Source organism: Pseudophryne corroboree, chromosome 9, assembly GCF_028390025.1.
Source record: "Pseudophryne corroboree isolate aPseCor3 chromosome 9, aPseCor3.hap2, whole genome shotgun sequence".
Taxonomy (NCBI): Eukaryota; Metazoa; Chordata; class Amphibia; order Anura; family Myobatrachidae; genus Pseudophryne; species Pseudophryne corroboree.
This window is the reverse complement of record NC_086452.1, coordinates 428,818,324-428,846,238: the sequence shown is the minus strand read 5'-3', so window position 1 is coordinate 428,846,238 and position 27,915 is coordinate 428,818,324. Positions and strand designations below refer to the sequence as shown.

At 47.6% G+C, this 27,915-nt stretch overlaps 1 protein-coding gene and 1 non-coding gene across 9 annotated transcripts in view; both read left to right on the top strand.

Moving 5' to 3' along the window:
• Window positions 1-27,915, top strand: part of SETD5 (SET domain containing 5) — a 185,427-nt gene that overhangs the window by 80,305 nt on the left and 77,207 nt on the right. For 7 of the 8 annotated variants that reach the window (XM_063941006.1, XM_063941008.1, XM_063941005.1 and 4 more), the window contains one exon: window positions 3,816-3,997. In XM_063941006.1, coding sequence (XP_063797076.1) covers window positions 3,927-3,997 — 71 coding nt within the window. In that variant the 5' untranslated portion in view covers window positions 3,816-3,926. Of the gene's footprint in view, window positions 1-2,172; window positions 2,323-3,815; window positions 3,998-27,915 lie in introns of those variants that run through there. The other variant, XM_063941007.1, reaches the window with a different exon arrangement.
• Window positions 24,351-24,541, top strand: LOC134959263 (U2 spliceosomal RNA). Its single transcript, XR_010187324.1, has one exon. It is a non-coding gene; the product is annotated as a U2 spliceosomal RNA (small nuclear RNA).

Sequence of the window (27,915 nt, the reverse complement as noted above, 5' to 3'; positions counted from 1 at the left end):
ATGGATGACTTCAGCCAGGCTTCTATGTCTTATCTAAAAGGAAGTGACGTGCAAAAAATGATGGCTTGCAGAGGGCTTCCGGCACTATTTGGGACTGCGGAAGATAGCTACACAAGCTGCTCAATCATTCTGTAATGCTACATGTCACACCAACACCCTGTAAATCAAATGGGGCTAGACGTGTAATGTCCCTGCCTAAACTATGTAGCTTATAGTGAAAATTTTCATGTACTCATTAACTAGCGTGCAACCAAGAAGCATGTAACCAAGTATTCGATGAAAATTGGCACAAATGCCAACTTAGGTTTTTGGCCTTTCCCGGCCACGGTGTACCAGTACAGAGAGGGTGTGCTCCAGTAACATGTTTCTACGTGTAGCCTGTGTTAGTTTTTACCCTTTTTTTTTTTTTTTTTTTTTTTACAATCGTCTTGCCTAATCTGACTAAAGGTGATCACAAAGTGTCTGTGTGGTGAGCAAGCAGGCCTAGATTCCTGTGGGCAAACCGGTTTCTAGATTTATAGTTGCAGCAAAATGTGCGTCCTGCTGATTTTGAACGTGTTCCTGTTTTCTTCGTGTGATTTATTTAAACCCCCCACGCCGCTACCTTCTTGGGCTACGTATGCTGCTATTGTTCTATTACAAGCATGCTTACATTTGCATATTTGTCGGGCTCGTGTCCGAGGTTACCAAGACCCAGTTGCCATATTCAATGTAAATTGCTTTACTAAAGGGGCCAGTGTTAAAGGCTGTTTGTGGAACGATGGGAGCATAGACGCTAATTACGCTTATACATGGCACACACACACTTTTATACACTTTTCGCTCAAAGCATTTATTGTTCCACTTTACAATCACAAAATTGCATCTATGGAAAGCCATTAGCTACTCTTGAATGTGTAAGTATAGGCAGGCACTAGCCTGTGATAAATGCTCACCCTTTGTGCATTGGGGGTGTAGTATGGTATGCCGGCAGCTGGGCTCCCGGTGACCAGCATACCGGCGCCGGAATATCGACAGCGTGGCGAGCGCAAATGAGCCCCTTGCGGGATCGCTGCACTCGCCACGCTGCGGGCCCGGTGGCACGCTATTTATTCTCCCTCCAGGGGGGTCGTGGACCCCCAAGAGGGAGAAAAAGTGTCGGTATGCCGGCTGTCGGGATTCCGGCGCCTGTATACTGTGCGCCGGGATCCCGACAGCCGGCAAACCGAAGACCACACGTGTATTGGTCTATGCATTGTAACTGGACCTCAGAATAATAGATACATAGGATCATCACAGTTTTCACTGGACAGGACAGTAACTCGTTCTGTGCCCAGTATAAAAGTACAGGTGTGCCCCTTGTGTAATCTGTAGAACCACAGTATGGACCACTTTCTGAGGATTGAACTGTGGCAGCGGAATATTACCCGGTGCTGCAAACACCCCAATGATTTCGGTATACATTTTGGCGTAAATCCTATTACTAGATGCAATGTGTTGGACTGTTTTGTTTTCTTATAACAATGGCGGGGGGAAATGTGTTCCCTTTCTTTGTGTCCCTCCCTTCAATTCTATGCTAATTTACCTGACCTTGCTTGCTACTTGTTAGAGCATGTGATGACAATGGTCATTGTGGGAGGTCTGCTGGCTGTACATACAATTGTTATTGATAGATTAGTTTACCCACTTTGCTTAGCTGTAGATAGACCATATGTAATATGCTTCCACAAATTAAGGTGCTGCACTGAGTTCTGGGAGTCTCTTGAGAAAATCAGGGAATATACTGGATAGTAGACCAGGAAATGGAAACACCTGGTAAAATGACGGGCATCAAGCATATTGAAAGCAAGTCTTTCCAGGAGTTACATGAGCATTAATTGTGCAAATAACAAGGTCTGCACAGGATAAAAGTTCTGGACTGCTGTGCTTGCCTATAATTATGGCTTGCATGGCTGCAGGAGGAAGACTCCTTTTTACACCCCCTGGTGGTAAACGCAGGGTAAAACAGTTGAATCGGCCCCAATGACAGCTCCAGTTGCTAATGTTTTATAAGTCACAGTGTCTACCCCTGAGGTGAAAACATAGAAATCCACAAAAGTCTACAGTGGGCAAAAACGCATATACTCCAGTATCCATGATCCAATCCATGCATTCATTGGGTGCCAGGCAAGGACAGGAGAGCAACTGCAGGTCATTGGCAGTTGGTGTGACCGGTACGGCACAGAGCAGGATGCATGGTCTGGTGCAGCCCACTAGCCACCCATTACACCTGCCAATGCACACTTATTTCACTGGAACAGACAGTAGGCACTGATCACTGGAGAAATGGGATGTGATATCAAGGTAGTTAATCCTTTCCCATGTTCTGGACAAGTGGTGAAGAGCATTTTAGCGTCAACATAATTAGGCGAAACTCTCATAAATTGCATGAATGAGCGCGCAGGAAATACGAGATCCAATTAGAAATGCCAACTCCCGGTAGCCGTGAAGAGGTTGCGTGACTTTTCTTCAACATGCAACCTGGGAGAAGTACATGAACAAGTGGGGAAACCATCCTGGACCCTAAAGTGACAACTGAGATAGCAGGACCAGCTAGAAGGCTGTTAGTGGCCATCTATACTCCTCCAAGGGCATAATTAATCATTGGAAGGGGTTCACCAGAGGTTCTGCACTGCGCCCCAACATTTATACCTTAAAGATTTCTCCTACCTTTTCACCTGCTCAGAGAGATGAGCACGGAAACATGCGAATTTCATCTAGAAAATCCTTGGGAGTTTGGAAGTGGATTGCAAATATAATTTGCGATGCGAGTTCACTGTAATAACAGCTCACAGAACCCAACTTGCACCTAATTGGGTCAACCCCAAGGACTTTGATGGTCCTGTAATGCCTAGGGTAGTGTCCTTTTTCTTTGATGGTTTAGGTGCTTTTGCTCCCTAAGGGGGTGATTCAGTTGTTTTCCAAGCAGCTGCCAGTAGTGGGCACCAGATGGAGCAATTTAATTGTTGCTCCATTCGGGTGCAAGTGTTGGAGGCGTCCATATTTCTGCTTGCCGCCTCCTGAGGTGGCAAGCAGAACTGTGTGAAAACTCCGTCGTTTGAGTGCCCTAACCAGGAGTTAAACCCTGTCTAATTGGGCGCTACAAGCGAGATAATAGGTATCTGGAATAATTGAATTACTCCTTCAGGTGTCTATTAATTACGCTGCTTGTAAAACAATTGAACCCACCTTCGAAAGCATTGGCCTTGTCAGTTGCTAGTTACTGCTACTGAGTGATCACCCTCACCCTGCATTGTAGCATTTATTTCCTGCTGGGATGAAGTGTCTTGCAGGGTGCAGTGCCCCAATCCACAGAGCACATGGTGGTCCCAGTGGTTTGATATGCATAGATTGACGTTAGCCACATGTTTTGGTCTCTTTGCTCATCAGATCTGAGCCCCGTGGGGCCATCTAGGATGACATTTCCCACCACTATTAGCCAGTGCTCAGTGACTTTCTCATAGATGTTGGTCATCTCAATGCACAGGCCAGCCATTCTGAACGCAAGCGGCAATCCAACCTATGAAGTGGTTTTATGCTGGGGGTTCCATTTTTATTTCTTCTAAATTAATACAGACAGACCATTGTTTTTTTTTTTTTTTTTTTAGTTTTACATGTAAAAGGAAAACCAGCATTTTATACAAATGTCGGGAAAACTTTCATGAAATTCAAAGTACTAAAAATACTTCACATACGCTTATGTTTTGAAGGTGATTTTCTTTCTGTACAAGCCAGAGATCTTGTCTTAGGGATCCCATTGTTTCACATTTTATAATCCACCTCCCCTCTCTCCATAGGTTTCCTCATGTCCGTGAAGTATCGCTCGTGGCTTTGCGGCTCCCCGCCCTCGGTGTGGTCAGTCGCTGCAATTCCGACCCCGTGACTCTCCGAGCGCAGTGCCGGACGTCATGAGCATTGTAATCCCTCTGGGAGTCACCACACCAGATACATCCTACTCAGACATGGCCGCCGGATCAGAGTAAGTCCACTTTTGTCCCTGCTGATGTAAATCCAATCCAGCCATCCTTTTCTTCCCTTTACTATAGTGCTACTTAGCCTGTGTTCATGTGAAATGATACCAGCATCAAAGTATAATTTGACGAACCTAGCAGAAATTACTGTCTGTATGCGTAATTGTGTGTATGTATACTCCAATTAGACATAACATTAAAATCACCTGCCTAATATTGTGCCGCCAAAACAGCTCTGTCCTGTCGAGGCATTGACTCCATAAGAGATCTGAAGGTGTGTAGTTCTGCTGACCGGCGGTCAGGAGACCGCCGGTCAGCTTACCGACGCTGGGATCCCGGAAGCATACTGACGCCGGGATCCCGGCGGGGAGGGGCGAGTGCAGCAAGCCCCTTGCGGGCTCGCCACGCTGCGGGCTCGGTGGCGACCTGCAGTCGCCACGGGTTCTATTCCCACTGTGTGTCGTGGACACCCACGAGTGGAAATAGTCCCTGTTGATCGGCATGCCGACCATGGGGATAGTGAGCCGTCGGGCTCGTGGATGAGGTCATGTGACTGTCGGTCAGCTGACCGACAGTCACACGAATACCACCCCTCTGAAGGTGTCCTGTGCTATCTGGCACCAAGACATTAGCAGCAGATTAGATTGAGATCTGGGGAGTTTGGAGGTCAAGTCATCACCTGGAACCATGTCATGTTCCTGAACCATTCCTGAACAATTTTTGCATTGTGGCAGGGCGCAGTATCCTGCTGGGAGAGGCCATCGCCATCAGGGGATACCATTGCCATGAATGGGCATACTTGGTCTGCAACAATGTATAGGTAGGTGATATGTGTAAAAGTAACATCCTCGTGAATGAAAGAACCCAAGGTTTCCCAGCAGAACATTGCTCAGAGCATTACACTGCTATCTGCTTGCCTTCTTGCCACAGTGCATCCTGGTGCCACATGCACCTGAGCCGTCCACCTGATGAAAAAGAAAACGTGACCATCTTCTCCCATTGCTCAGCGGTCCAGTTCCTACACTCACGTGCCCATTGTAGGCACTTTTCGCCAGTGCTCAGGGACGGCATGGGTTTTTTGACTGGTCTGTGGGTACGCAACCACATAGAATACAGTGTGCATTGCAGCTTGCTGACACCTTTCTATTATAGCCTGTTTGTTCTACGGTAGCTCTTCTAGTGGATCGGACCAGATGGGTTAGCTTTCATTCCGTACGCGCATCATGTGAGTGTTACCGTGATGTGTGCTACCGATCTAAACATTGTTGCAGACTAAGTACACTACTTCATGGCAACAGTATTCCCTGATGGCAGTGGCCTCTTTCAGCAGGATAATGCACCCTGCCACATTGCAACAGATCATTCAGGAATGGTTTGAAGGCGTTGGGTATGGGATGCCGGTGGCTGGGATCTCGGCGGTCAGCATACCGACTACGGGAACCCAGCCACTAGAATGCTGGCAGGGGGACGAGTGCAACAAAGCCCCTTGGTGGCTCGCTGCACTCGCCACAGGTTCTATTCCCACTCTGTGGGTGTCATGGACACCCACGAGTGGGAATAGCCCCTGTCAGCCAGGATTCCGGCTGGCGGCATCTTCAGTGGTCGGAATTTCGGCGTCTGTCTCCTGACCGCCGGGATCCCGATTGTCGGCAATGTGACTACATCCTGTTTAAAGAACTTGACAAAGAGTTAAAGATGTTGACTTGGCCTCCAAATTCTCCAGTCCTCAATCTGTTGGAGCATCGGTGAGATGTGCTGGAAAAACAATTCTGATACATGGTAACCGAGCCTCGTAGCTCACAGGATGTAAAGGTTCTGCTGCTAACATCTTGGTGCCAGATACCACAGGACACCTTCAGAGCTCTTATGGAGTCCATGATCTGTAAAAAATGTTCTGACTTTGGATAAAGAGTGGCTGAAGCAGGTAGGATGACTTGTGCGGCTGAGCAGAACTTCCTCTGCATACTGTAGGTCAGCCATAGTATATGCAGTGTACCTCTGTGGGTAATAGTAATTAACAATTGGATTCAGTGTAGACAGGCACAATTTCACCAGTGTCGTGGTATAAAGACAAAAATAAATGAAAAAAACACTCCGAGGAACCCCACAGAGAGATGTGCATGTGTTGGTGATTTCTAAGCTTCACGGTTCAACTCCTTTAGAGAATTTTGGCTAATCTCCATTCGGCTGATTGTGTGCCAGAATGACATTATATAAAGGGAACCACTGAATCTCTCTCGCTGCAAATGTTTCCTTATATGGTGGGGAAGGGTTATCTTGCAGTCATAGGTAATCTGCCAGAGTGTGTAGCGTTCTTTTTTTCCTAATGCATTTTAGATTGTTTTGTTTTAACAAGGCTAGATCTCATAATTTCTAAGCATGAATCTTCTGCTGAGAGATATATTTCCCATTCCCCATAGAATAAGGGCTGTGCCTGATCTTGGCAAAATCATATGTGGTTAGTGTGCCATCTGCTGGCAGATTTTAGCATTTCTTCTTCCGTATTTTCAGTACAGGGCCAAGAAGTGCTATATTAGTAAATGCTTCTAAAGATCGTATTAAAACATTCATGTCTTGTAATCCGGTGTAGTGCGGCATGTACTCTCCATCATTCCATTTAAAGGGAACATTATTTATATATATTTCTCTATCGTCCTAAGTGGATGCTGGGGTTCCTGAAAGGACCATGGGGAATAGCGGCTCCGCAGGAGACAGGGCACAAAAAAGTAAAGCTTTTACCAGATCAGGTGGTGTGCACTGGCTCCTCCCCCTATGACCCTCCTCCAGACTCCAGTTAGATTTTGTGCCCGAACGAGAAGGGTGCAATCTAGGTGGCTCTCCTAAAGAGCTGCTTAGAGAAAGTTTAGCTTAGGTTTTTTACTTTACAGTGAGTCCTGCTGGCAACAGGATCACTGCAACGAGGGACTTAGGGGAGAAGTAGTGAACTCACCTGCGTGCAGAGTGGATTTGCTGCTTGGCTACTGGACACTAGCTCCAGAGGGACGATCACAGGTACAGCCTGGATGGTCACCGGAGCCGCGCCGCCGGCCCCCTTGCAGACGCTGAAGAGAGAAGAGGTCCAAAATCGGCGGCTGAAGACTCCTGAGTCTTCATAAAGGTAGCGCACAGCACTGCAGCTGTGCGCCATTTTCCTCTCAGCACACTTCACACAACAGTCACTGAGGGTGCAGAGCGCTGGGGGGGGCGCTCTGAGAGGCAAATAAAAACCTTATTAGAGGCAAAAAATACCTCACATATAGCCCACAGAGGCTATATGGAGATATTTAACCCCTGCCTAACTTCAAAAATAGCGGGAGACGAGCCCGCCGAAAAAGGGGCGGGGCCTATCTCCTCAGCACACAGCGCCATTTTCTCTCACAGAAAAGCTGGAGAGAAGGCTCCCAGGCTCTCCCCTGCACTGCACTACAGAAACAGGGTTAAAACAGAGAGGGGGGGCACTGATTTTGGCGATATTGTATATATATAAAAGATGCTATAAGGGAGAAACACTTATATAAGGTTGTCCCTATATAATTATAGCGTTTTTGGTGTGTGCTGGCAGACTCTCCCTCTGTCTCCCCAAAGGGCTAGTGGGTCCTGTCCTCTGTCAGAGCATTCCCGGTGTGTGTGCTGTGTGTCGGTACGTGTGTGTCGACATGTATGAGGACGATGTTGGTGAGGAGGCGGAGAAATTGCCTGTAATGGTGATGTCACTCTCTAGGGAGTCGACACCGGAATGGATGGCTTATTTAGAGAATTACGTGAGAATGTCAACACGCTGCAAGGTCGGTTGACGACATGAGACGGCCGACAATCTATTAGGACCGGTCCAGGCGTCTCAGAAACACCGTCAGGGGTTTTTAAAAAACGCCCATTTACCTCAGTCGGTCGACACAGACACAGACACGGACACTGAATACAGTGTCGACGGTGAATAAACAAACGTATTTCTCATTAGGGCCACACGTTAAGGGCAATGAAGGAGGTGTTACGTGTTTCTGATACTACAAGTACCACAAGAAAGGGTATTATGTGGGAGTGAAAAAACTACCTGTAGTTTTTCCTGAATCAGATAAAATAAAATGAAGTGTGTGATGATGCGTAGGGTTACCCCGATAGCAAATATTGGCGTTATACCCTTTCCCGCCAGAAATTAGGGTACGTTGGGAAACACCCCTTAGGGTGATAAGGCGCTCACACGCTTATCAAGTGGCGTTACCGTCTCCAGATACGGCCGCCCTCAAGGAGCCAGCTGATAGGAAGCTGGAAAAATATCCTAAAAAGTATATACACACATACGGTGGTTATACTGCGACCAGCGATCGCCATCAGCCTGGAGATGCAGTGCTGGGTTGGCTTGGTCGGATTCCCTGACTGAAAATATTTTATTCATGTACAGCATTTAATAGGATGCATTCTATATATATGTATGTGAGATGCACAGAGGGATATTTGCTCTCTGGCATCAAGATAAGTGCGTTGTCCATATCTCCCAGAAGATGTCAGGGACACGACAGTGGTCAGGTGATACAGATCCCATACGGCAGATGGAAGTATTGCTGTATAAAGGGAAGGAGTTATTTGGGGGTCGGTCCATCGGACCTGGGGACCACAGCAACAGCTGGGAAATCCAACCTTTTTTACCCCAAGTTACATCTCAGCTAAAAAAGACACCGTCTTTTCAGCCTCAATCTTTCCTTTCCCATGAGGGCATGCAGGCAAAAGGCCAGTCATATCTGCCCAGACATAGAGGTAAGGGAAGTAGACTGCAGCAGGCAGCCCTTTCCCAGGAAAAGAAGCCCTCCACCGCGTCTGCCAAGTCCTCAGCATGACGCTGGGGCCGTGCAAGCGGACTCAAGGTGGGGGGGTAGTCTCAAGAGTCTCAGGGCGCAGTGGGATCACTCGCAAGTTGACCCCTAGATCGTACGAGTATTATCCCAGGGGTAAAGATTGGAGAGTCGAGACATCTTCTCCTCGCAGGTTCCTGAAGTCTGCTTTACCAACGGCTCCCTCCGACAGGGAGGCAGCATTGGAAACAATTCACAAGCTGTATATCCAGCAGGTGATAATCAAAGTACCCCTCCTACGACAAGGAAAAGGGTATTATTTTTCCACACTATATTGTGGTACTGAAGCCAGACGGCTTGGTGACACATAGTCTAAATCTAAAATGTTTTGAACACTTACATAAAAGGTTCAAATCGAGATAAAGTCACTCAGAGCAGTGATAGCGAACCGGAAAAAAGGGGACTATATGGTGTCCCTGGACATCAAGGATTACCTCCATGTCCAAATTTTGTCCTTCTCATCAAGGGTACCTCTGGTTCGTGGTACAGAACTGTCAATATCAGTTTCAGACGATGCCGTTTGAATTATCCACGGCACCCCGGGCCTTTTTACCAAGGTAATGGCCGAAAAGATGTTTCTTCAAAGAAAAAAGGCATCTAAATTATCCCTTACTTGCACGACCTAAAAAGGGCAAGTTCCAGAGAACAGTTGGAGGTCGGAAGAGCACTATCTAAAGTAGTTCTTCGACGGCACGACTGGATTCTAAATATTCCAAGAATCGCAGCTGTTTTCCGACGATACGTCTGCTGTTCCTAGGGATGATTCTGGACACGGTTCAGAAAAAGGTTTTTCTTCCCGAGGAAAAAGCCAAGGAGTTATCCGACCTGTCAGGAACCTCCTAAAACCAGGAAAGGTGTCTGTACATCAATGCACAAGAGTCCTGGGAAAAATGGTGGCTTTTTACGAAGCAATTCCATTCGGCAGATTCCATGCAAGAATTTTCCAAAGGGATCTGTTGGACAAATGGTCAGGGTCGCATCCTCAGATGCACCTGCGAATAACCCTGTCGCCAAGGACAAGGGTATATCTTCTGTGGTGGTTGCAAAAGGCTCATCTATTGGAGGGCCGCAGATTCGGCATACAGGATTTGATCCTGGTGACCACGGACGCCAGCCTGAGAGGTTGGGGAGCAGTCACACAAGGAAGAAACTTCCAGGGGGTATGGACGAACCTGGAAAAGTCTCTTCACATAAACATTCTGGTACTAAGAGCAATCTAAAATGCTCTAAGCCAGGCGGAACCACTCCTGCAAGGAAAACCGGTGTTGATTCAGTCGGACAACATCACGGCGGTCGCCCATGTAAACAGACAGGGCGGCACAAGAAGCAGGAGTGCAATGGCAGAAGCTACCAAGATTCTTCGCTGGGCGGAGAATCACGTAATAGCACTGTCAGCAGTGTTCTTCCCGGGCGTGGACAACTGGGAAGCAGACTTCCTCAGCAGACACGATATTCACCCGGGAGAGGGGGGTCTTCATCCAGAAGTCTTCCACATGCTAGTAAACTGTTGGGAAAGACCAATGGTAGACATGATGGCGTCTCGCCTCAACAAGAAACTGGACAAGTATTGCGCCAGGTCAAGAGATCCACAGGCAATAGCTGTGGACGCACTGGTAACACCTTGGGTGTACAAATCAGTATATGTGTTTCCTCCTCTGCCTCTCATACCAAAGGTATTGAAGATTATACGGTGAGGAGGAGTAAGAACAATACTAGTGGCTCCGGATTGGCCAAGAAGGACTTGGTACCCGGAACTTCAAGAGTTGGTCACGGACGACCCGTGCCCTCTACTTCTGAGAAGGGACCTGCTACAACAGGGTCCCTGTCTCTTTCAAGACTTACCGCGGCTGCGTTTGACGGCATGGCGGTTGAACGCCAGATCCTAAAAGGGAAAGGCATTCCAGAAGAAGTCATTCCTACCTTGATTAAGGCAAGGAAGGAAGTCACCGCGAAACATTATCACCGCATTTGGCGAAAATATGTCGCGTGGTGCGAGGATCGGAGTGTTCCGACGGAGGAATTTCAACTGGGTCGTTTCCTACATTTCCTACAATCAGGATTGTCTATGGGTCTCAAATTGAGATCTATTAAGGTTCAAATTTCGGCCCTGTCAATATTCTTCCAAAAAGAATTGGCCTCAGTTCCTGAGGTACAGACTTTTGTTAAAGGAGTACTGCATATACAGCCTCCTGTGGTGCCTCCGGTGGCACCGTGGGATCTAAATGTAGTTTTAGATTTCCTCAAATCCCATTGGTTTGAACCATTGAAAAAGGTGGATTTTAAATATCTCACATGGAAAGTGACTATGTTACTGGCCCTGGCTTCCGCCAGGAGAGTATCTGAATTGGCGGCTTTATCTTATAAAAGCCCTTATCTAATCTCCATTCGGATAGGGCAGAACTGAGGACTCGTCCGCATTTTCTCCCTAAGGTGGTATCAGCGTTTCACCTGAACCAACCTATTGTGGTGCCTGCGGCCACGGGCGACTTGGAGGACTCCAAGTTGTTGGACGTTGTCAGAGCCTTAAAAATATACATTTCAAGGACGGCTGAAGTCAGAAAATCTGACTCGCTGTTGATACTATATGCACCCAACAAGTTGGGTGCCCCTGCTTCTAAGCAGACGATTGCTCGTTGGATTTGTAACACAATTCAACTTGCTCATTCTGTGGCAGGCCTGCCACAGCCTAAATCTGTTAAGGCCCATTCCACAAGGAAGGTGGGCTCATCTTGGGCGGCTGCCCGAGGGGTCTCGGCATTACAATTCTGCCGAGCAGCTACGTGGTCGGGGGAAAACACGTTTGTAAAATTCTACAAATTTGATACCCTGGCAAAAGAGGACTTGGAATTCTCTCATTCGGTGCTGCAGAGTCATCCGCACTCTCCCGCCCGTTTGGGAGCTTTGGTATAATCCCCATGGTCCTTTCAGGAACCCCAGCATCCACTTAGGACGATAGAGAAAATAAGAATTTACTTACCGATAATTCTATTTCTCGGAGTCCGTAGTGGATGCTGGGCGCCCATCCCAAGTGCGGATTATCTGCAATACTGTACATAGTTATTGTTAACAAATTCGGGTTATATTGTTAAGGAGCCATCTTTAAGAGGCTCTTTCTGTTATCATACTGTTAACTGGGTTTAGATCACAAGTTGTACGGTGTGATTGGTGTGGCTGGTATGAGTCTTACCCGGGATTCAAATTGCCTCCCTTATTGTGTACGCTCGTCCGGGCACGGTACCTAACTGGAGTCTGGAGGAGGGTCATAGGGGGAGGAGCCAGTGCACACCACCTGATCTGGTAAAAGCTTTACTTTTTTGTGCCCTGTCTCCTGCGGAGCCGCTATTCCCCATGGTCCTTTCAGGAACCCCAGCATCCACTACGGACTCCGAGAAATAGAATTATCGGTAAGTAAATTCTTATTTTTTGTAATGTTCTTTTATAAGTCTGCCACATAAATTTCTACTTAATCCTGTGACATCACAGCCTTTGCTGCGGGAGGTGTCTTGAAATCATCCGCCCCAAACCAATTTGCCTGGCTTGTTTGCTTCCCTATGCATCCTTCCTTGGGCCGTTAATCAGTGCTATGATCTGGGAACTATGTGACTTCCGGCCACTGAAGGTTTGATGTCCTGTAATATAAGCTCCCCTCTTAAGGTCCCCATACACTAGTACGATTTGGCCCTTTTCTACATGATTTTGACCCATCGGGTCAATAAATCGTGTGAAAAGTGTCCATTCGTGTGTCCTTTACTTCCTATTCCGATACAATGCATGGCTGCATGTGTATGGCTGCATTCAATACCTCTGCTTAATGTATGGCCATCTTTAGTCATACTAAAGATATAATTTATGTGACTAGTCCAATCTTTACGTAGGTGCTTAGGGCAGTGGTTCCCAAACTGTGTGCCGTGGCTCCCTGGGGTGCCTCGGGACACTTGCAGGGGTGCCCTGGGTTGGTGGTCCAGGACCAATTCAAATTATTCATGGTCAATATAATAGGCAAAACCAGTGCTGGTGGCTGCCAGTCATAAAATATGTGGCCAAACAGAAGCAAAACCTGTCCCTCACCACACAACTGACCCTAAGGGTGACATATAAACGCCATCTACTTAATGTAATATTTCTTTCTAAATTTCTAAATAAGAAATTTTTGGCCTAGGAGTGCTGTGAAAAAAATTCTGATATTCTAGGGCGCTGTGATTCAAAAAAGTTTGGAAACCACTGGCTTAGGGGGAGACTCTATCAGTTAAAAAAAAAAATCTGGTGTAGTATTGCTGGCCTATCGCTTGATGTCATGTCCAGTCAATATGGGTTCTGATCAGGTGGCCGTTATCTATGATGATTGCTAATCTGTTTGATACACCTTTTTAGCAGATATAATTTCTTTTTCATCCACTAGGGGTCACTGGAGTACTCTTGGGATATGGACGGCCTCCATAGGAACAGGGCACTGAATATTTAAATTTAGAACACTCCACCCCTCTATATCCCAGAGTACCTCAGTGTTTTTTCTGTGCTCGACGTAGCAACAGGTTCTGTGGCTTAGTCCACAAATCTTTTGAATATTTTTTTTTTTTCATACACATCCCTTTCCCCCTTCCATAAGGCAGGGTCAGGGATAGTGCAAACTGCTACTAGCAGCTTTGGCGTGTCGGTCCTCAATAAAAGAGCACCCTCACAGCCATACAGATCCTGCAGAGAGGCTGGCCGGCGCTTACAGAGAAGCCCCGTCGGAGCCTCACCACAGGAGCAGGAGTCAAGGTATGTTGCTCGGGGCGGTCAGCTCACGCTGCCGCCCCGCTGTGTGGGGACAATGTTTTCTTTAACGCTGATGGCCGCTGGGATCCCTCTACAGTCTGCCCGCCGCCGCTGCTTAGAGCGCTTCAGGACGCGCTCCCCGCTGTCTGTTTCCAGCGCGTCCCGCTACCCGGCTCCCGCTGGCGGCCCCACACGCTGCCCGCCCCACATACTGCCTCCACAACGGAGCATACGGGGGGGGGGGGGGGGGGGGCGCGGCATTACAGGCTGCAAGCAGAGGGTACGATCAGCGGCACGAGGGGGGATAAACTGCAGCAACAGCAGTATGCTAGGCTGCAGGGATGATTACACAGGATTTTCATACAGAGTTATATATCAGTTTATAAGCTTATAACCTGTACTGTGACTATGATTTTAAGCATGGCAGCCATTTTAACCATGCTTCCTGTGTCTTCCTGCTGTGATTCCAGAACGTTCCAGTACTACATCTCTACTCCACCGGAGGCGCAGGGGTGTTAGTGGGAATTTGGGATCACATTTCATAGTACTGGCCACGTGTACTGCACTTGGCCAGATATATATATATATAGAGACAACTTAGTACTATTTTACTGAGTCGTGCAAGTGTCTGTTTTTTGTGTATTGTATTGTCTGTCTCCATAATGAGTAAGGCACCAGCAAAAATTAAAAAGCATCACTGCAAAGTCTGTAGCAGTGTGTTACTGGATGGATCTACCACATGTACAGTATGTTTTGTGGATTCAGTTCCGAATACAATTTCTGCTCCGGTTTTAAAGCCAGTTACCTCCCCGGACCCTCCATGGGAAATGCTAGCCAATGTACTGGCTGGGTTGCAATCAGAATTGACCGCCGCTCGACAAAAGCGGGAAGCGGCAAGATCTGTGTCTAGGGTGAGACCGCCAGAACTACCGGAGGCGTCTCAGCCTTGCGAAAGTTCCAAATCCATTTTGGGTAGACGGGATAAATTTCATATGTCTTATGATTTACCAGTTTCTGCTATGTTGCATTCTGACGATTCCATGCCAGACCTCACGGCACAAGATGAGGGTGAGGAGGGCGAAGTGGAGTCAGATAGTGAGGATTTCTCTAACGTCCTAAGTGGATGCAGGGGGCTTCGTAAGGACCATGGGGAATAGCGGCTCCGCAGGAGACTGGGCACATCTAAAGAAAGCTTTAGGACTATCTGGTGTGCACTGGCTCCTCCCCCCATGACCCTCCTCCAAGCCTCAGTTAGATCTCTGTGCCCGAACGAGAAGGGTGCACACTAGGGGCTCTCCTGAGCTTCTTAGTGAAAGTTTTAGTTTAGGTTTTTTATTTTCAGTGAGACCTGCTGGCAACAGGCTCACTGCATCGAGGGACTAAGGGGAGAAGAAGCGAACTCACCTGCGTGCAGAGTGGATTGGGCTTCTTAGGCTACTGGACATTCGCTCCAGAGGGACGATCACAGGCCCAGCTTGGATGGGTCCCAGAGCCGCGCCGCCGGCCCCCTTAAAGAGCCAGAAGGCAGAAGAGGTCCGGAAAAAAGGCGGCAGAAGACGTCCTGTCTTCAACAAGGTAGCGCACAGCACTGCAGCTGTGCGCCATTGCTCTCAGCACACTTCACACTTCGGTCACTGAGGGTGCAGGGCGCTGGGGGGGGTGCCCTGAGACGCAATAAAAACACCTTGGCTGGCGAAAATACATCACATATAGCCCCCAGGGCTATATGGATGAATTTTAACCCCTGCCAGAATCCATAAAAAAGCAGGAGAAAAGTCCGCGAAAAAGGGGCGGAGCCTATCTCCTCAGCACACTGGCGCCATTTTCCCTCACAGCTCCGTTGGAGGGAAGCTCCCCTGGCTCTCCCCTGCAGTCACTACACTACAGAAAGGGTTAAAAAAAGAGAGGGGGGCACTAATTAGGCGCAGTATTAACTATACAGCAGCTATAAGGGGAAAAACACTTATATAAGGTTATCCCTGTATATATATATAGCGCTCTGGTGTGTGCTGGCAAACTCTCCCTCTGTCTCCCCAAAGGGCTAGTGGGGTCCTGTCCTCTATCAGAGCATTCCCTGTGTGTGTGCTGTATGTCGGTACTTTTGTGTCGACATGTATGAGGAGAAAAATGATGTGGAGACGGAGCAGATTGCCTGTAATAGTGATGTCACCCCCTAGGGGGTCGACACCTGAGTGGATGAACTGTTGGAAGGAATTACGTGACAGCTCTGTATAAAAGACAGTGGTTGACATGAGACAGCCGGCTACTCAGCTTGTGCCTGTCCAGACGTCTCATAGGCCGTCAGGGGCTCTAAAGCGGCCGTTACCTCAGATGGCTGATATAGACGCCGACACGGATACTGACTCCAGTGTCGACGGTGAAGAGACGAATGTGACTTCCAGTAGGGCCACACGTTACATGATTGAGGCAATGAAAAATGTTTTACACATTTCTGATAATACGAGTACCACCAAAAAAGGGGTATTATGTTCGGTGAGGAAAAACTACCTGTAGTTTTCCTGAATCTGAGAAATTAAATGAGGTGTGTGATGATGCGTGGGTTTCCCCCGATAACAACTGATAATTTCTAAAATGTTATTGGCATTATATCCTTTCCCGCCAGAGGTTAGGGTGCGTTGGGAAACACCCCCTAGGGTGGATAAAGCGCTCACACGCTTGTAAGGGCTCTACCTTCGCCTGAGATGGCCGCCCTTAAGGATCCTGCTGATAGAAAGCAGGAGGGTATCCTAAAAGGTATTTACACACATACTGGTGTTATACTGCGACCAGCAATCGCCTCAGCCTGGATGTGCAGTGCTGGGTTGGCGTGGTCGGATTCCCTGACTGAAAATATTGATACCCTAGATAGGGACAATATATTTTTGCCTATAGAGCATTTAAAAGATGCATTTCTATATATGCGTGATGCATAGCGGAATATTTGCCGACTGGCATCAAGTCTAAGCGCGTTGTCCATTTCTACCAGTAGAGGGTTATGGACACGTCAGTGGTCAGGTGATGTGTATTCCAAACGGCATTTGGAAGTATTGCTTTATTAAGGGGAGGAGTTATTTGGGGTCGGTCTTTCAGACCTGGTGGCCACGGCAACAGCTGGGAATTCCACGTTTGTACCCCAGGTCGCCTCTCAACATGAGAAGACGCCGTATTATCAGGCGCAGTCTTTTCGTGGACAAGCGGGCAAAAGGTTCCTCATTTCTGCCCCGTGACAGAGGGAGAGGAAAAAGGCTGCAGAAATCAGCCAGTTCCCAGGAACAGAAACCCTCTCCCACCTCTGCCAAGCCCTCAGTATACGCTGGGGCTTTACAAGCAGAATCAGGCACGGTGGGGGGCCCGTCTCAATGAATTTCAGCGCGCAGTGGGCTCACTCGCAAGTAGACCCCTGGATCCTTCAGGTGATATCTCAGGGGTACAAATTAGAATTCGAGACGTCTCCCCCTCGCCATTTCCTAAAGTCGGCTTTACCGATGTCTCCTTCTGACAGGGAGACAGTTTTGGAAGCCATTCACAAGCTGTATTCCCAGCAGGTGATAATCAAGATACCCCTCCTGCAACAGGGAACGGGGTATTATTCCACACTGTTGTGGTACCGAAGCCGGGCGGCTCGGTGAGACCGATTCTAAATCTAAAATCTTTGAACACTTACATACAGAGGTTCAAATTCAAGATTGAGTCACTCAGGGCAGTGATTGCGAACCTGGAAGAAGGGGACTACATGATGTCTCGGGACATCAAGGATGCTTACCTTCATGTCAAAATTTACCCTTCTCACCAAGGGTACCTCAGGTTTATGGTACAGAACTGTCACTATCAGTTCAGACGCTGCCGTATGGATGGTCCACGGCACCCCGGGTCTTTACCAAGGTAATGGCCGAAATGATGATATTCCTTCGAAGGAAGTGAATTTTAGTTATCCCTTACTTGGACAATTCCCTGATAAGGGTAAGATCCAGGGAACAGTTGGAGGTCGGTGTAGCACTATCTCAGGTAGTGTTGCGGCAGCACGATTGGATTCTCAATATTCCAAAATCGCACCTGGTTCCGACGACGTGTCTTCTGTTCCTAGGGATGATCCTGGACACAGTCCAGAAAAAGGTGTTTCTCCCGGAGGAGAAAGCCAGGGAGTTATCCGAGCTAGTCAGGAACCTCCTAAAACCGAGCCAAGTCTCAGTGCATCAATGCACAAGGGTTCTGGGTAAAATGGTGGCTTCCTACGAAGCAATCCCATTCGGCAGATTCCACGCAAGAACTTTCCAGTGGGACCTGCTGGACAAATGGTCCGGGTCGCATCTTCAGATGCATCAGCGGATAACCCTGTCACCAAGGACAAGGGTGTCCCTCCTGTGGTGGTTGCAGAGTGCTCATCTTCTAGAGGGCCGCAGATTAGGCATTCAGGACTGGGTCCTGGTGACCACGGATGCCAGCCTGCGAGGCTGGGGAGCAGTCACACAGGGAAGGAATATCCAGGGCTTATGGTCAAGCCTGGAGACATCACTTCACATAAATATCCTGAAGCTAAGGGACATTTACAATGCTCTAAGCTTAGCAAGACCTCTGCTTCAAGGGCAGCCGGTGTTGATCCAGTCGGACAACATCACGGCAGTCACCCACGTAAACAGACAGGGTGGCACAAGAAGCAGGAGGGCAATGACAGAAGCTGCAAGGATTTTTCGCTGGGCGGAAAATCATGTGATAGCACTGTCAGCAGTATTCATTCCGGGAGTGGACAACTGGGAAGCAGACTTCCTCAGCACGACCTCCACCCGGGAGAGTGGGGACTTCACCCAGAAGTCTTCCACGTGATTAAAAACTCGACAGGTATTGCGCCAGGTCCAGGGACCCTCAGGCAATAAGCTGTAGACGCTCTGATAACACGGTGGGTGTACCAGTCAGGGTATGTGTTCCCTCCTCTGCCTCTCATACCCAAGGTACTGAGATTGATAAGATGGAGAGGAGTAAGCACTATATTCGTGGTTCCGGATTGGCCAAGAAGGACTTGGTAACCGGAACTTCAAGAGATGCTCACGGAGGATCCGTGGCCTCTACCTCTAAGAAGGGACCTGCTCCAGCAAGGACCCTGTCTGTTCCAAGACTTACCGCGGCTGCGTTTGACGGCATGGCGGTTGAACGCCGGATCCTGAAGGAAAAAAGGCATTCCGGATGAAGTCATCCCTATCCTGATCAAAGCCAGGAAGGATGTAACCGCAAAAACATTATCACCGCAATTGGCGAAAATATGTTGCGTGGTGCGAGGCCAGTAAGGCCCGACGGAGGAAATTCAACTGGGTCGATTCCTACATTTCCTGCAAACAGGAGTGTCTATGGGCCTGAAATTGGGGTCCATTAAGGTTCAAATTTCGGCCCTGTCAATTTTCTTCCAAAAAGAACTAGCTTCAGTCCCTGAAGTTCAGACGTTTGTAAAAGGGGTACTGCATATACAGCCTCCTTTTGTGCCTCCAGTGGCACTTTGGGATCTCAATGTAGTTTTGGGTTCCAAAAGTCACATTGGTTTGAACCACTTAAATCTGTGGAGTTAAAATATCTCACATGAAAAGTGGTCATGCTGTTGGCCCTGGCCTGGGCCAGGCGCGTGTCAGAATTGGCGGCTTTATCCTGAAAAAGCCCTTATCTGATTTTCCATTCGGACAGGGAGGAATTGAGGACTCGTCCTCAGTTTCTCCCCAAGGTGGTTTCAGCGTTTCACCTGAACCAACCTATTTGTGGTGCCTGCGGCTACTAGGGACTTGGAGGCCTCCAAGTTGCTAGACGTTGTCAGTGCCCTGAAAATATATGTTTCCAGGACGGCTGGAGTCAGGAAATCTGACTCGCTGTTTATCCTGTATGCACCCAACAAGCTGGGTGCTCCTGCTTCTAAGCAGACTATTGCTCGTTGGATTTGTAGTACAATTCAGCTTGCACATTCTGTGGCAGGCCTGCCACAGCCAAAAATCTGTAAATGCCCACTCCACAAGGAAGGTGGGCTCATCTTGGGCGGCTGCCCGAGGGGTCTCGGCTTTTCAACTTTGCAGAGCAGCTACTTGGTCAGGAGCAAATACGTTTGTAAAATTCTACAAAATTGATATCCTGGCTGAGGAGGACCTGGAGTTCTCTCATTTGGTGCTGCAGAGTCATCCGCACTCTCCCGCCCGTTTGGGAGCTTTGGTATAATCCCCATGGTCCTTACGGAGTCCCCAGCATCCACTTAGGACGTTAGAGAAAATAAGAATTTACTTACCGATAATTCTATTTCTCATAGTCCGTAGTGGATGCTGGGCGCCCATCCCAAGTGCGGATTGTCTGCAATACTTGTACATAGTTATTGTTACAAAAATCGGGTTATTATTGTTGTGAGCCATCTTTCAGAGGCTCCTCTGTTATCATGCTGTTAACTGGGTTCAGATCACAGGTTATACGGTGTGATTGGTGTGGCTGGTATGAGTCTTACCCGGGATTCAAAATCCTTCCTTATTGTGTACGCTCGTCCGGGCACAGTATCCTAACTGAGGCTTGGAGGAGGGTCATGGGGGGAGGAGCCAGTGCACACCAGATAGTCCTAAAGCTTTCTTTAGATGTGCCCAGTCTCCTGCGGAGCCGCTATTCCCCATGGTCCTTACGGAGTCCCCAGCATCCACTACGGACTATGAGAAATAGAATTATCGGTAAGTAAATTCTTATTTTTAACAGCTCAGGCATTGATAATCTCATCAGAGCGGTGCGTCAGTCTCTGAAGTTTACAGAAACTGAGGAGCCTCTGACAAATGATCAGGTCGTATTTACTAAACGAGAACTCCAATGTGTTTTCCTGTTTCGGAGTCTCTTAATAAGATGTTAGTAGAAACAACGACAGACTCCAGATAAACGGTTTTCTATACCTCGCAGATTTAAGTCTAGTTACCCGTTTCCAGATTCTGTGACATGTACATGGGAGAATCCACCAATAGTTGATTCGTCCGTATCGAAACTTACAAAGAAATTAACCATACCAGTGCCAGCTGCTACTACGCTTAAAGACCCTTCAGATCGCAAAATAGAAACTATGCTAAAGTCCATGTATGTAGCAGCAGGAGTGCTGCCGAGACCTGGCTTGGTTGGCATCTGGGTCACTAAGGCACTCATAGTATGGATAACAGAACTCAAGTCTGCCCTACATGACGAACACCTTATACTTCTTGCTGATCAAATGTGTGAGGCTGCGGAGTATCTATATACAGCTTCTACTGACGTCTGTCAGCTCACTTCTCGCCTTTCATCGTCGCTAGTTACGGCACGACGAGCACTCTGGCTGCGTTCTTGGCAAGCGGAGGCAGAGGTCAAAAGAGGTATAGAGGCGTTACCTTACGGTGGCGAGAAGTTGTTTGGTCCTGAATTGGACAAATGGATTTCTGAGGCCACGGGAGGAAAGTCGGTTTTCTTACCATTTCCTCCACCGGTACCAAGACGGAGGTACTCTGGACCTGCGTTCAAATCCTTTAGACGTCAGTCCTTTCTCTTTCATCCATCTGGGGGACGCTGCGCACTTACTAATGGGTTAGAGTGTGTGGGATGGGAGTTTGGCACAGAATCTATAAAAAACTAACTCCTCCCCCCTCTAACCCCTCCCATCTCCTTCCTGCTCAGCAGATTACCTCAGTTTTAGTTTTGTGCCTGAGGAGTACAGGCACAGATTTCTTCAGTGTAGATTTTAGTTAGGTTTCTGTTGTTTATTTTGAATTTTACTTATGTGTGCTTAGTCCCTGTTTACAGGAGACACGTATACTAGGAGTGGGGTTAGTTAGTTATGTGTCTCCCACTCTGCAGAGCCTCTAAGAAGCCACCATACTCTTAGTCACTGGGGCTTACTTGATGCAGGATGGATTTCCTAGGAGGCACTGTACTGGTAAGACAGCCACAACCTGCCTGGGCAGCGTTGGGCTGTTATTGCATATATTGTATTTATAATGGTATTTATTATTATATTTATTATTGTGCTTATGCAGACCCTCCCCCTGCTCAGAGCGGACGGAGCGGTTCAGTCCCGTTTCCGCCGCTCATTTCATGGAAACCGCGGTAGTCATTTCAACGGTTTTACGAAGGTCAGTTGCAGGGGTGGGAAGGCGGTAACCGCAGCGGGACGCAAGAGGATGTTGTGTTCGCGTCCCGTTCTCCCGCCCAGCAGCGTCTTCCCGCCGCCGTCCTCAATCTGTGGGGGCAGGACTCAGCTATAGGCGCCATCTTCTATCTCTGCTAGAGACCATCCGTCAGGTCAGCGGGGGATACTGCGCTGCACATAACACGAGGGAGCCCAGCGTCTCACCGTGTTAGTACAGGCGGGGAGCAGCAAAAACAGCAAGTATAATACAGCCCTTTCATATGCTCTGGAGCTCGTTTATTCTAAGAGATTCTTTAGTGATTCTTGAGTGCCTATATTTCGGTAGTCTCACTGTAATAAAGTTATTTTTACCTCACCCTGTTTATTACACAGGCGGGGATCTTTTCTTAACTAGTGTTGGGCTATTCTGAATTGACAACAGTTGTTTACCGGTTTACAAACATCATGTTATAAAAGGAGCGTTATAGCTCAGTCGGTAGAGCTGAACCACAGCACACAGAGTTATGAGGAACATTATTGTGTGCTATGGTTGTGGCATTGTATATTCCATGACTGTAAACAGCAAATCTCCTAAAAGAACGACAAGTTCAGTAGTTTACTACACAGGAGCTCCAATAGCTTGTGGGCTAATGCTGTGTATTAGTAAGATAGAGTACACAGGTTTGATTCTCATATACATTAAATTGCATGTTCCCAATGTGGCTCCAGACTTCCTAAAGGTAGCACGGACACAGGTACCCCATGCTCCAGGACACCAATTGCAGAGCAGCCGGGAAGTTCATGGGATCAGTTTATGCCTCTGTGGGCCAGACGCACCTCAATCCAGAATAATACAGATGGAGTAGTGGTTAGCATTGCTGCCTCACAGCACTGAGGCCATGAGCTTGTTTACATAGAAGTATATGCATATAACAAGCAGGTTTAAATTGCTCTACAGTCTTAGCCTCTACCACCTCTCATGGGAGGCTATTCCACTTATCCACTACCCCTTCTGTGAAGAAATATTTTCCTTAAATTTCCCCTGAACCTGCCTCCCTCCAGTTCAGAGTATGCCCCTAACTGTGTGAAGTTATATATGTATATATATATATAGTGTTCACTCTAGGAATTTTTTAGGGCAGGGTGCTGATCACGGGGAGGGCACATTTTTCATTCGGGAGGGCACATTTTTCATTCGGGAGGGCACATTTTTCATTTGGGGGGGCACATTTTTCGGTTAGAAGGCAAAATTAGGTACATACTATAATGCTTGGCCCTCCCATCCCCAAATGATAAAGAATGGACAGTGCGCGCCGAAGGCGCGCAGCAAAAATTTAGGGGCGTTGTTTTTCACACAGTAGTGCAGCTAATACACACTGCACCAGGTAGAACCTCCTATACACATTGCACCAGGTAGAGAGCACTGAGACACACTGCACCAGGTAGAGAGCACTGAGACACACTGCACCAGGGAGAGAGCACTGAGACACATTGCACCAGGGAGAGAGTACTGAGACACATTGCACCAGGGAGAGAGCACTGAGACACATTGCACCAGGGAGAGAGTACTGAGACACACTGCACAAGGTAGAGAGCACTGAGACACATTGCACCAGGTAGAGAGCACTGAGAAACATTGCATCAGGTAGAGAGCACCGAGAAACATTGCACCAGGTAGAGAGCACTGAGGCACACTGCACCAGGTAGAGAGCACTGAGACACATTGCACCAGGTAGAGAGCACTGAGACACACTGCACCAGGTAGAGAGCACTGAGACACATTGCACCAGGTAGAGAGCACTGAGATTGAAGTTTACCGCTGCAGTACTTACAAGGTAAATTTAGCCCCCCTTACACTGATATACACACAGCACTGTATCACTGAGACCCCCATACACTGATTATATACACAGCACTGTATCACTGAGACCCCCATACACGGATTATATACACAGCACTGTATCACTGAGACCCCATACACTGATTATATACACAGCACTGGATCACTGAGACCCCCATACACTGATTATATACACAGCACTGTATCACTGAGCCCCCATATACTGATTATATACACAGCATCACTGAGACCCCCATACACTGATTATATACACAGCACTGTATCACTGAGACCCCCATACACTGATTATATACACAGCACTGTATCACTGAGACCCCCATACACTGATTATACACACACATAGGACATAGATATAGGTGACGGCCTCTGGCAGGCGGCTCTCACCTCTCTTCCCGGAGACTCCTAGACCGTGCGCAGAATACCAGCTGTCGGGGACATCAGCGCGGCCGTTTGCTCCGGTGGTGTCGGGATCTTTCTGGGAGTCCGGGCGGTGTAGGGATCTCTGAGGCTGGGTCCGGCGGCGTACAGCTGGGTCCGGCGGCGCGGTCCGGCGGCGCACGGCTGGGTCCAGCAGGGCGCGCAAAAACGGGCAGGGCGGGATTTAGCAGTCTAAAAAAGGGGCAGGGCGCAGCGCCCTGTGAAAGAAACCTAGAGTGTACACTATATATATTCCCTGCAATTGCAGGGATGGGGGTTCCAGGACCGGTCCACAAATACCGGTATTCTTTGAGTCTACTTTTCCTTACACTATGTCAATGTAATGGGTCTGGTACTCTGTTTAATACTTAGCCGCTAGTCTTGGTGATAAGATCACTACTTGGCCTTTTGGCTAAGATCAAGTGTAGTATCTGTTCTTATCAGTTTAATATCTGATATGTTCCCTATCTGGGGGCCATGTATTAAATTTATGTTTAGAACAGGGAAATGGAAGAAGAGATTGCTCTGTCCACTCCACGCATTGACTCGGTATTGCAGTACCTCCGGGACCGGTGCACCTTTCAAAACAGGACAGACTATTTCTATTTTTTGTACGCTATGTACTTATGATTTGCCAAATGGCTGAACAAAGCTCCTTAATCAGTTCATACTGTACAACGAGTCTGGTCTTTGACAGACAATATAGCTCCTTTACTTCAGAGGCGTTTTGAGGCTTCATCTACAGAAAATGGTGAGATAGATCCTGTCAGTGAGGATCCTTCAGGATAGAAATAATCTACTGAATTTCTTGGTTTCCACCTCTTCCTTCACGTGAGAGAATGTTGATGGAAGTCTGACTACACACCAGATGAAAAAGTTTATATTTCCAGGGAAATGTGTCTGTCTCTAGTACATAATGTTTTCGGTTCAGTTTCGGTGTTCTCATTATTAGAGACAGTATTTCTTTATCCTTTCGCTGATGAAGACACTGATCTAATGAAGGTTCCACTAATAATTAGTGGACGCATCCATCAGGGGAGAGCCTAAGGCGACTGTCTTTACTAAAGTACAGTATGTGACCTTAACAGTCACCACAGATTGACAACGGTGAGGCCATTATTATATTGGTATTCATTCTGACAGGAATATTCCTACGCCCTCTCCTGGCTTATGCATGAATCTTTAAACCAGTTGCATTATGCAAGTTGTCCATTCTTGTGGCAGCTGATCCTTTTCAAATTATCCATTGACGGTTTTGGTCTCTCAAGCTCTATTCCCTATCTATTTATCATTGCATCTTTTCCCTGGCTATGACACCTTTCTATTCATTTTGGTTGCGAATCGTGAAATTCTGCTTCCAAATTAAAGCGTACTTTGCAGGCAGGAGCAAATAACTCTATCAATAAGGGGTATGCCTGCGGTATAACAGGTCGTGGGTTCTCATCCTGAGTATAATAGCTGAGACATAGGTATTTAAACCTATGTCAGGAAAATGTGTATTCTTTTGGAAGGCATTTGTCTGCCTAGAACACGGACTTCCGATGTGCCCTCTGCAGGGGCCACGGAGTCGGACAGTCTGGTTCCCAGTGGGGAGGACACCAACTTTCTCAGAGTCCACTGGTCCGTTGGATGTACTGAATTTGTATCACGAACATATATTCTGAATTTTGGGGAACACATACCAAGCAAGAATCTTTAGTGCCCATCTTAGACGGGCTCTAATCATTGCAGTCTGTTCGCTATCCACCACAGGAGTATTCAGTCCAATCCTTTTCCCGTCATCTGGGCATCGCTACCATTTTGGGTCAGTTGTTGCAAAAAAACAACAAAAAAAAACTGTCTCATGCACTTTTTTCTACAGCGGACCTTGGTTCTGGATTTCTTCCTTCGCAGATGATGTTATTCATGGGTATTCTTTGCGATACCTGGTATCTCGAATTTTGGCGGAGTGCAGGATTTACTGACCAGAATAGACTCAGGGGTCAGACATACACTTCCTCTGCAGGACAGTGGTGATTTTATAGGTGTCTCCATTCCCCCGGTCTCCTGCCTGGTTTCTTCAATCTCAGATTAAATGTTATTAATCTCAGGCAGGATTGAGTTTACGTAAACAGCAGTTTAGTTTCTCTATTAAAATACGAAGATATTTTCATTGGTCGATCTTTTCGTTGGGCTACACAATCCAGATCTGACTCATAGGACTTCATTCTGTCTCGACATGGAGGGTCATAACCACAGTCAAAAGTTTCAGACATTACGGTTTTTGGTTTCAACTCTGGCGTTTTCAATGAAACTGATGTCCGAAGTGGAAATGTCACTTCCGATCTACGGGCGATCTACAACGCCTTGACTCCAGCTCAAGGTTTTCTACAAGGTCTTTCCACTGTGGCCTATATCAATTGTTCTGTGACACTTGTAGCTGGAGAGCCATCGGAACAGTATCGAACATATGCAGATGGCGGAATTTTGGATTCCGGCAATATCTGTCATCTCCAGTTCCAGAATGGGCAACTGGGAAGCGGACTTCCTGGATCTTCAGGCTGTTCTTCCTTAAAGTATGTGAAATCAACGGGGAATGTGAAATCAACGGGGATTTCTGGCTTTGGTGTGTCTATAACTAGCCGACATAGACCTCAGGGCTTCATTTGTACTGTGATCGTTTCGGGAGCCTCTTGTGGCAATCGTGGATGCCGTGTCAGCTCCTTGTCACTTTCATCTAGCATATTTATTCTGCCTCTGGCAAAATCTAGTGCGTACTTCAACGCATTTGACCAGTGGCTCTTTCGGTTTTCCTAATCCGCTTCGGATTTGCCTGTTGACTCTGTTCTGCAATGCTATAGGCCAGAGTGACCAGGGCTCCTTACAGGGTACCTTTCCGGCCAGCTCTCCACTCTCAACCTTTACGTCATCACCGGGATTTTGTCTATTCTGCCAGTGACGGCGTGATAGTGGAGAACAACGTCATCAAGCCCTACTACGTTGCTGGCTCTCTAACCAATCACAGTGCCAGAACACTTGTCATCGTTTGTGTGTATTTAACGGTCACTCAGCTGGAGTTCTTAGTCCTTTCCGCCTCTTATTTTTTCTACAACACAGTTGTCAGAACTACTTTGTCTTCTTATCTTAGCAGACTGGGTTCTGCTCTAGAATTTACTTTCCAGAATGGCTCCTGTTTCTCCTTTCCGACCTCTGGACTCTGGTTGAGTTGCGGTTTCTTTTCTCTTACAGTGTTTTTGTTTATGCAGTTAGGGTGGTTTTACTTACAAACCACAAGTTGTATCGTTTTTCCTCTCCTTCAGCACATTGGGCTTCTTGTGTCGTCCCGGGCTTGTCCAGGGCGGGTCGGTACTTGGCCTTATTGGTTGTCGTTCGAACCTTAACTCTTAACTTGTTGGGTTTGTTTGCTACGCCCAAGCGTGGCTGGCTGGCCAATAAGAACAGGGTGATGTGCTGGGTTAATTCTGCTATTCAGCAGGCTTAGGTTTCTTAGGCGTTGCCTGTTCCTGATTCCTTAGGGGCTCATTCGACTCGACCTGTTGGAGCCTCTTGGGCTGTTCGCAGTGGTGTATTCGTCGAGCAGCTGGGTAGAGCGACGACCTGGTCGTCCGTACATACCTTCACGAAGTTCTTCCGTTTTTCATACTTTTGATTTGGAGACTGCCTCTGTTGGGCATCAAATTTTGCAGACTGCTATGTCGTCTGTGTCTCCCTCCTCTAATTAGCTTGCTTTGGGAAATCCCATTAGTAAGTGCGCAGCGTCCCCCAGATGGATGAAAGAGAAATTGGGATTTTTGTTTACTTACCGTAAAATCTCTTTCTCTGATTCCATCTGGGGGACGCTGCGATCCCTCCCATATATATATATTCTGTTCTGCCTCTTCCGGCTTTGCTAAACGTTAACTGAGGTAATCTGCTGAGCAGGAAGGAGATGGGAGGGGTTAGAGGGGGGAGGAGTTA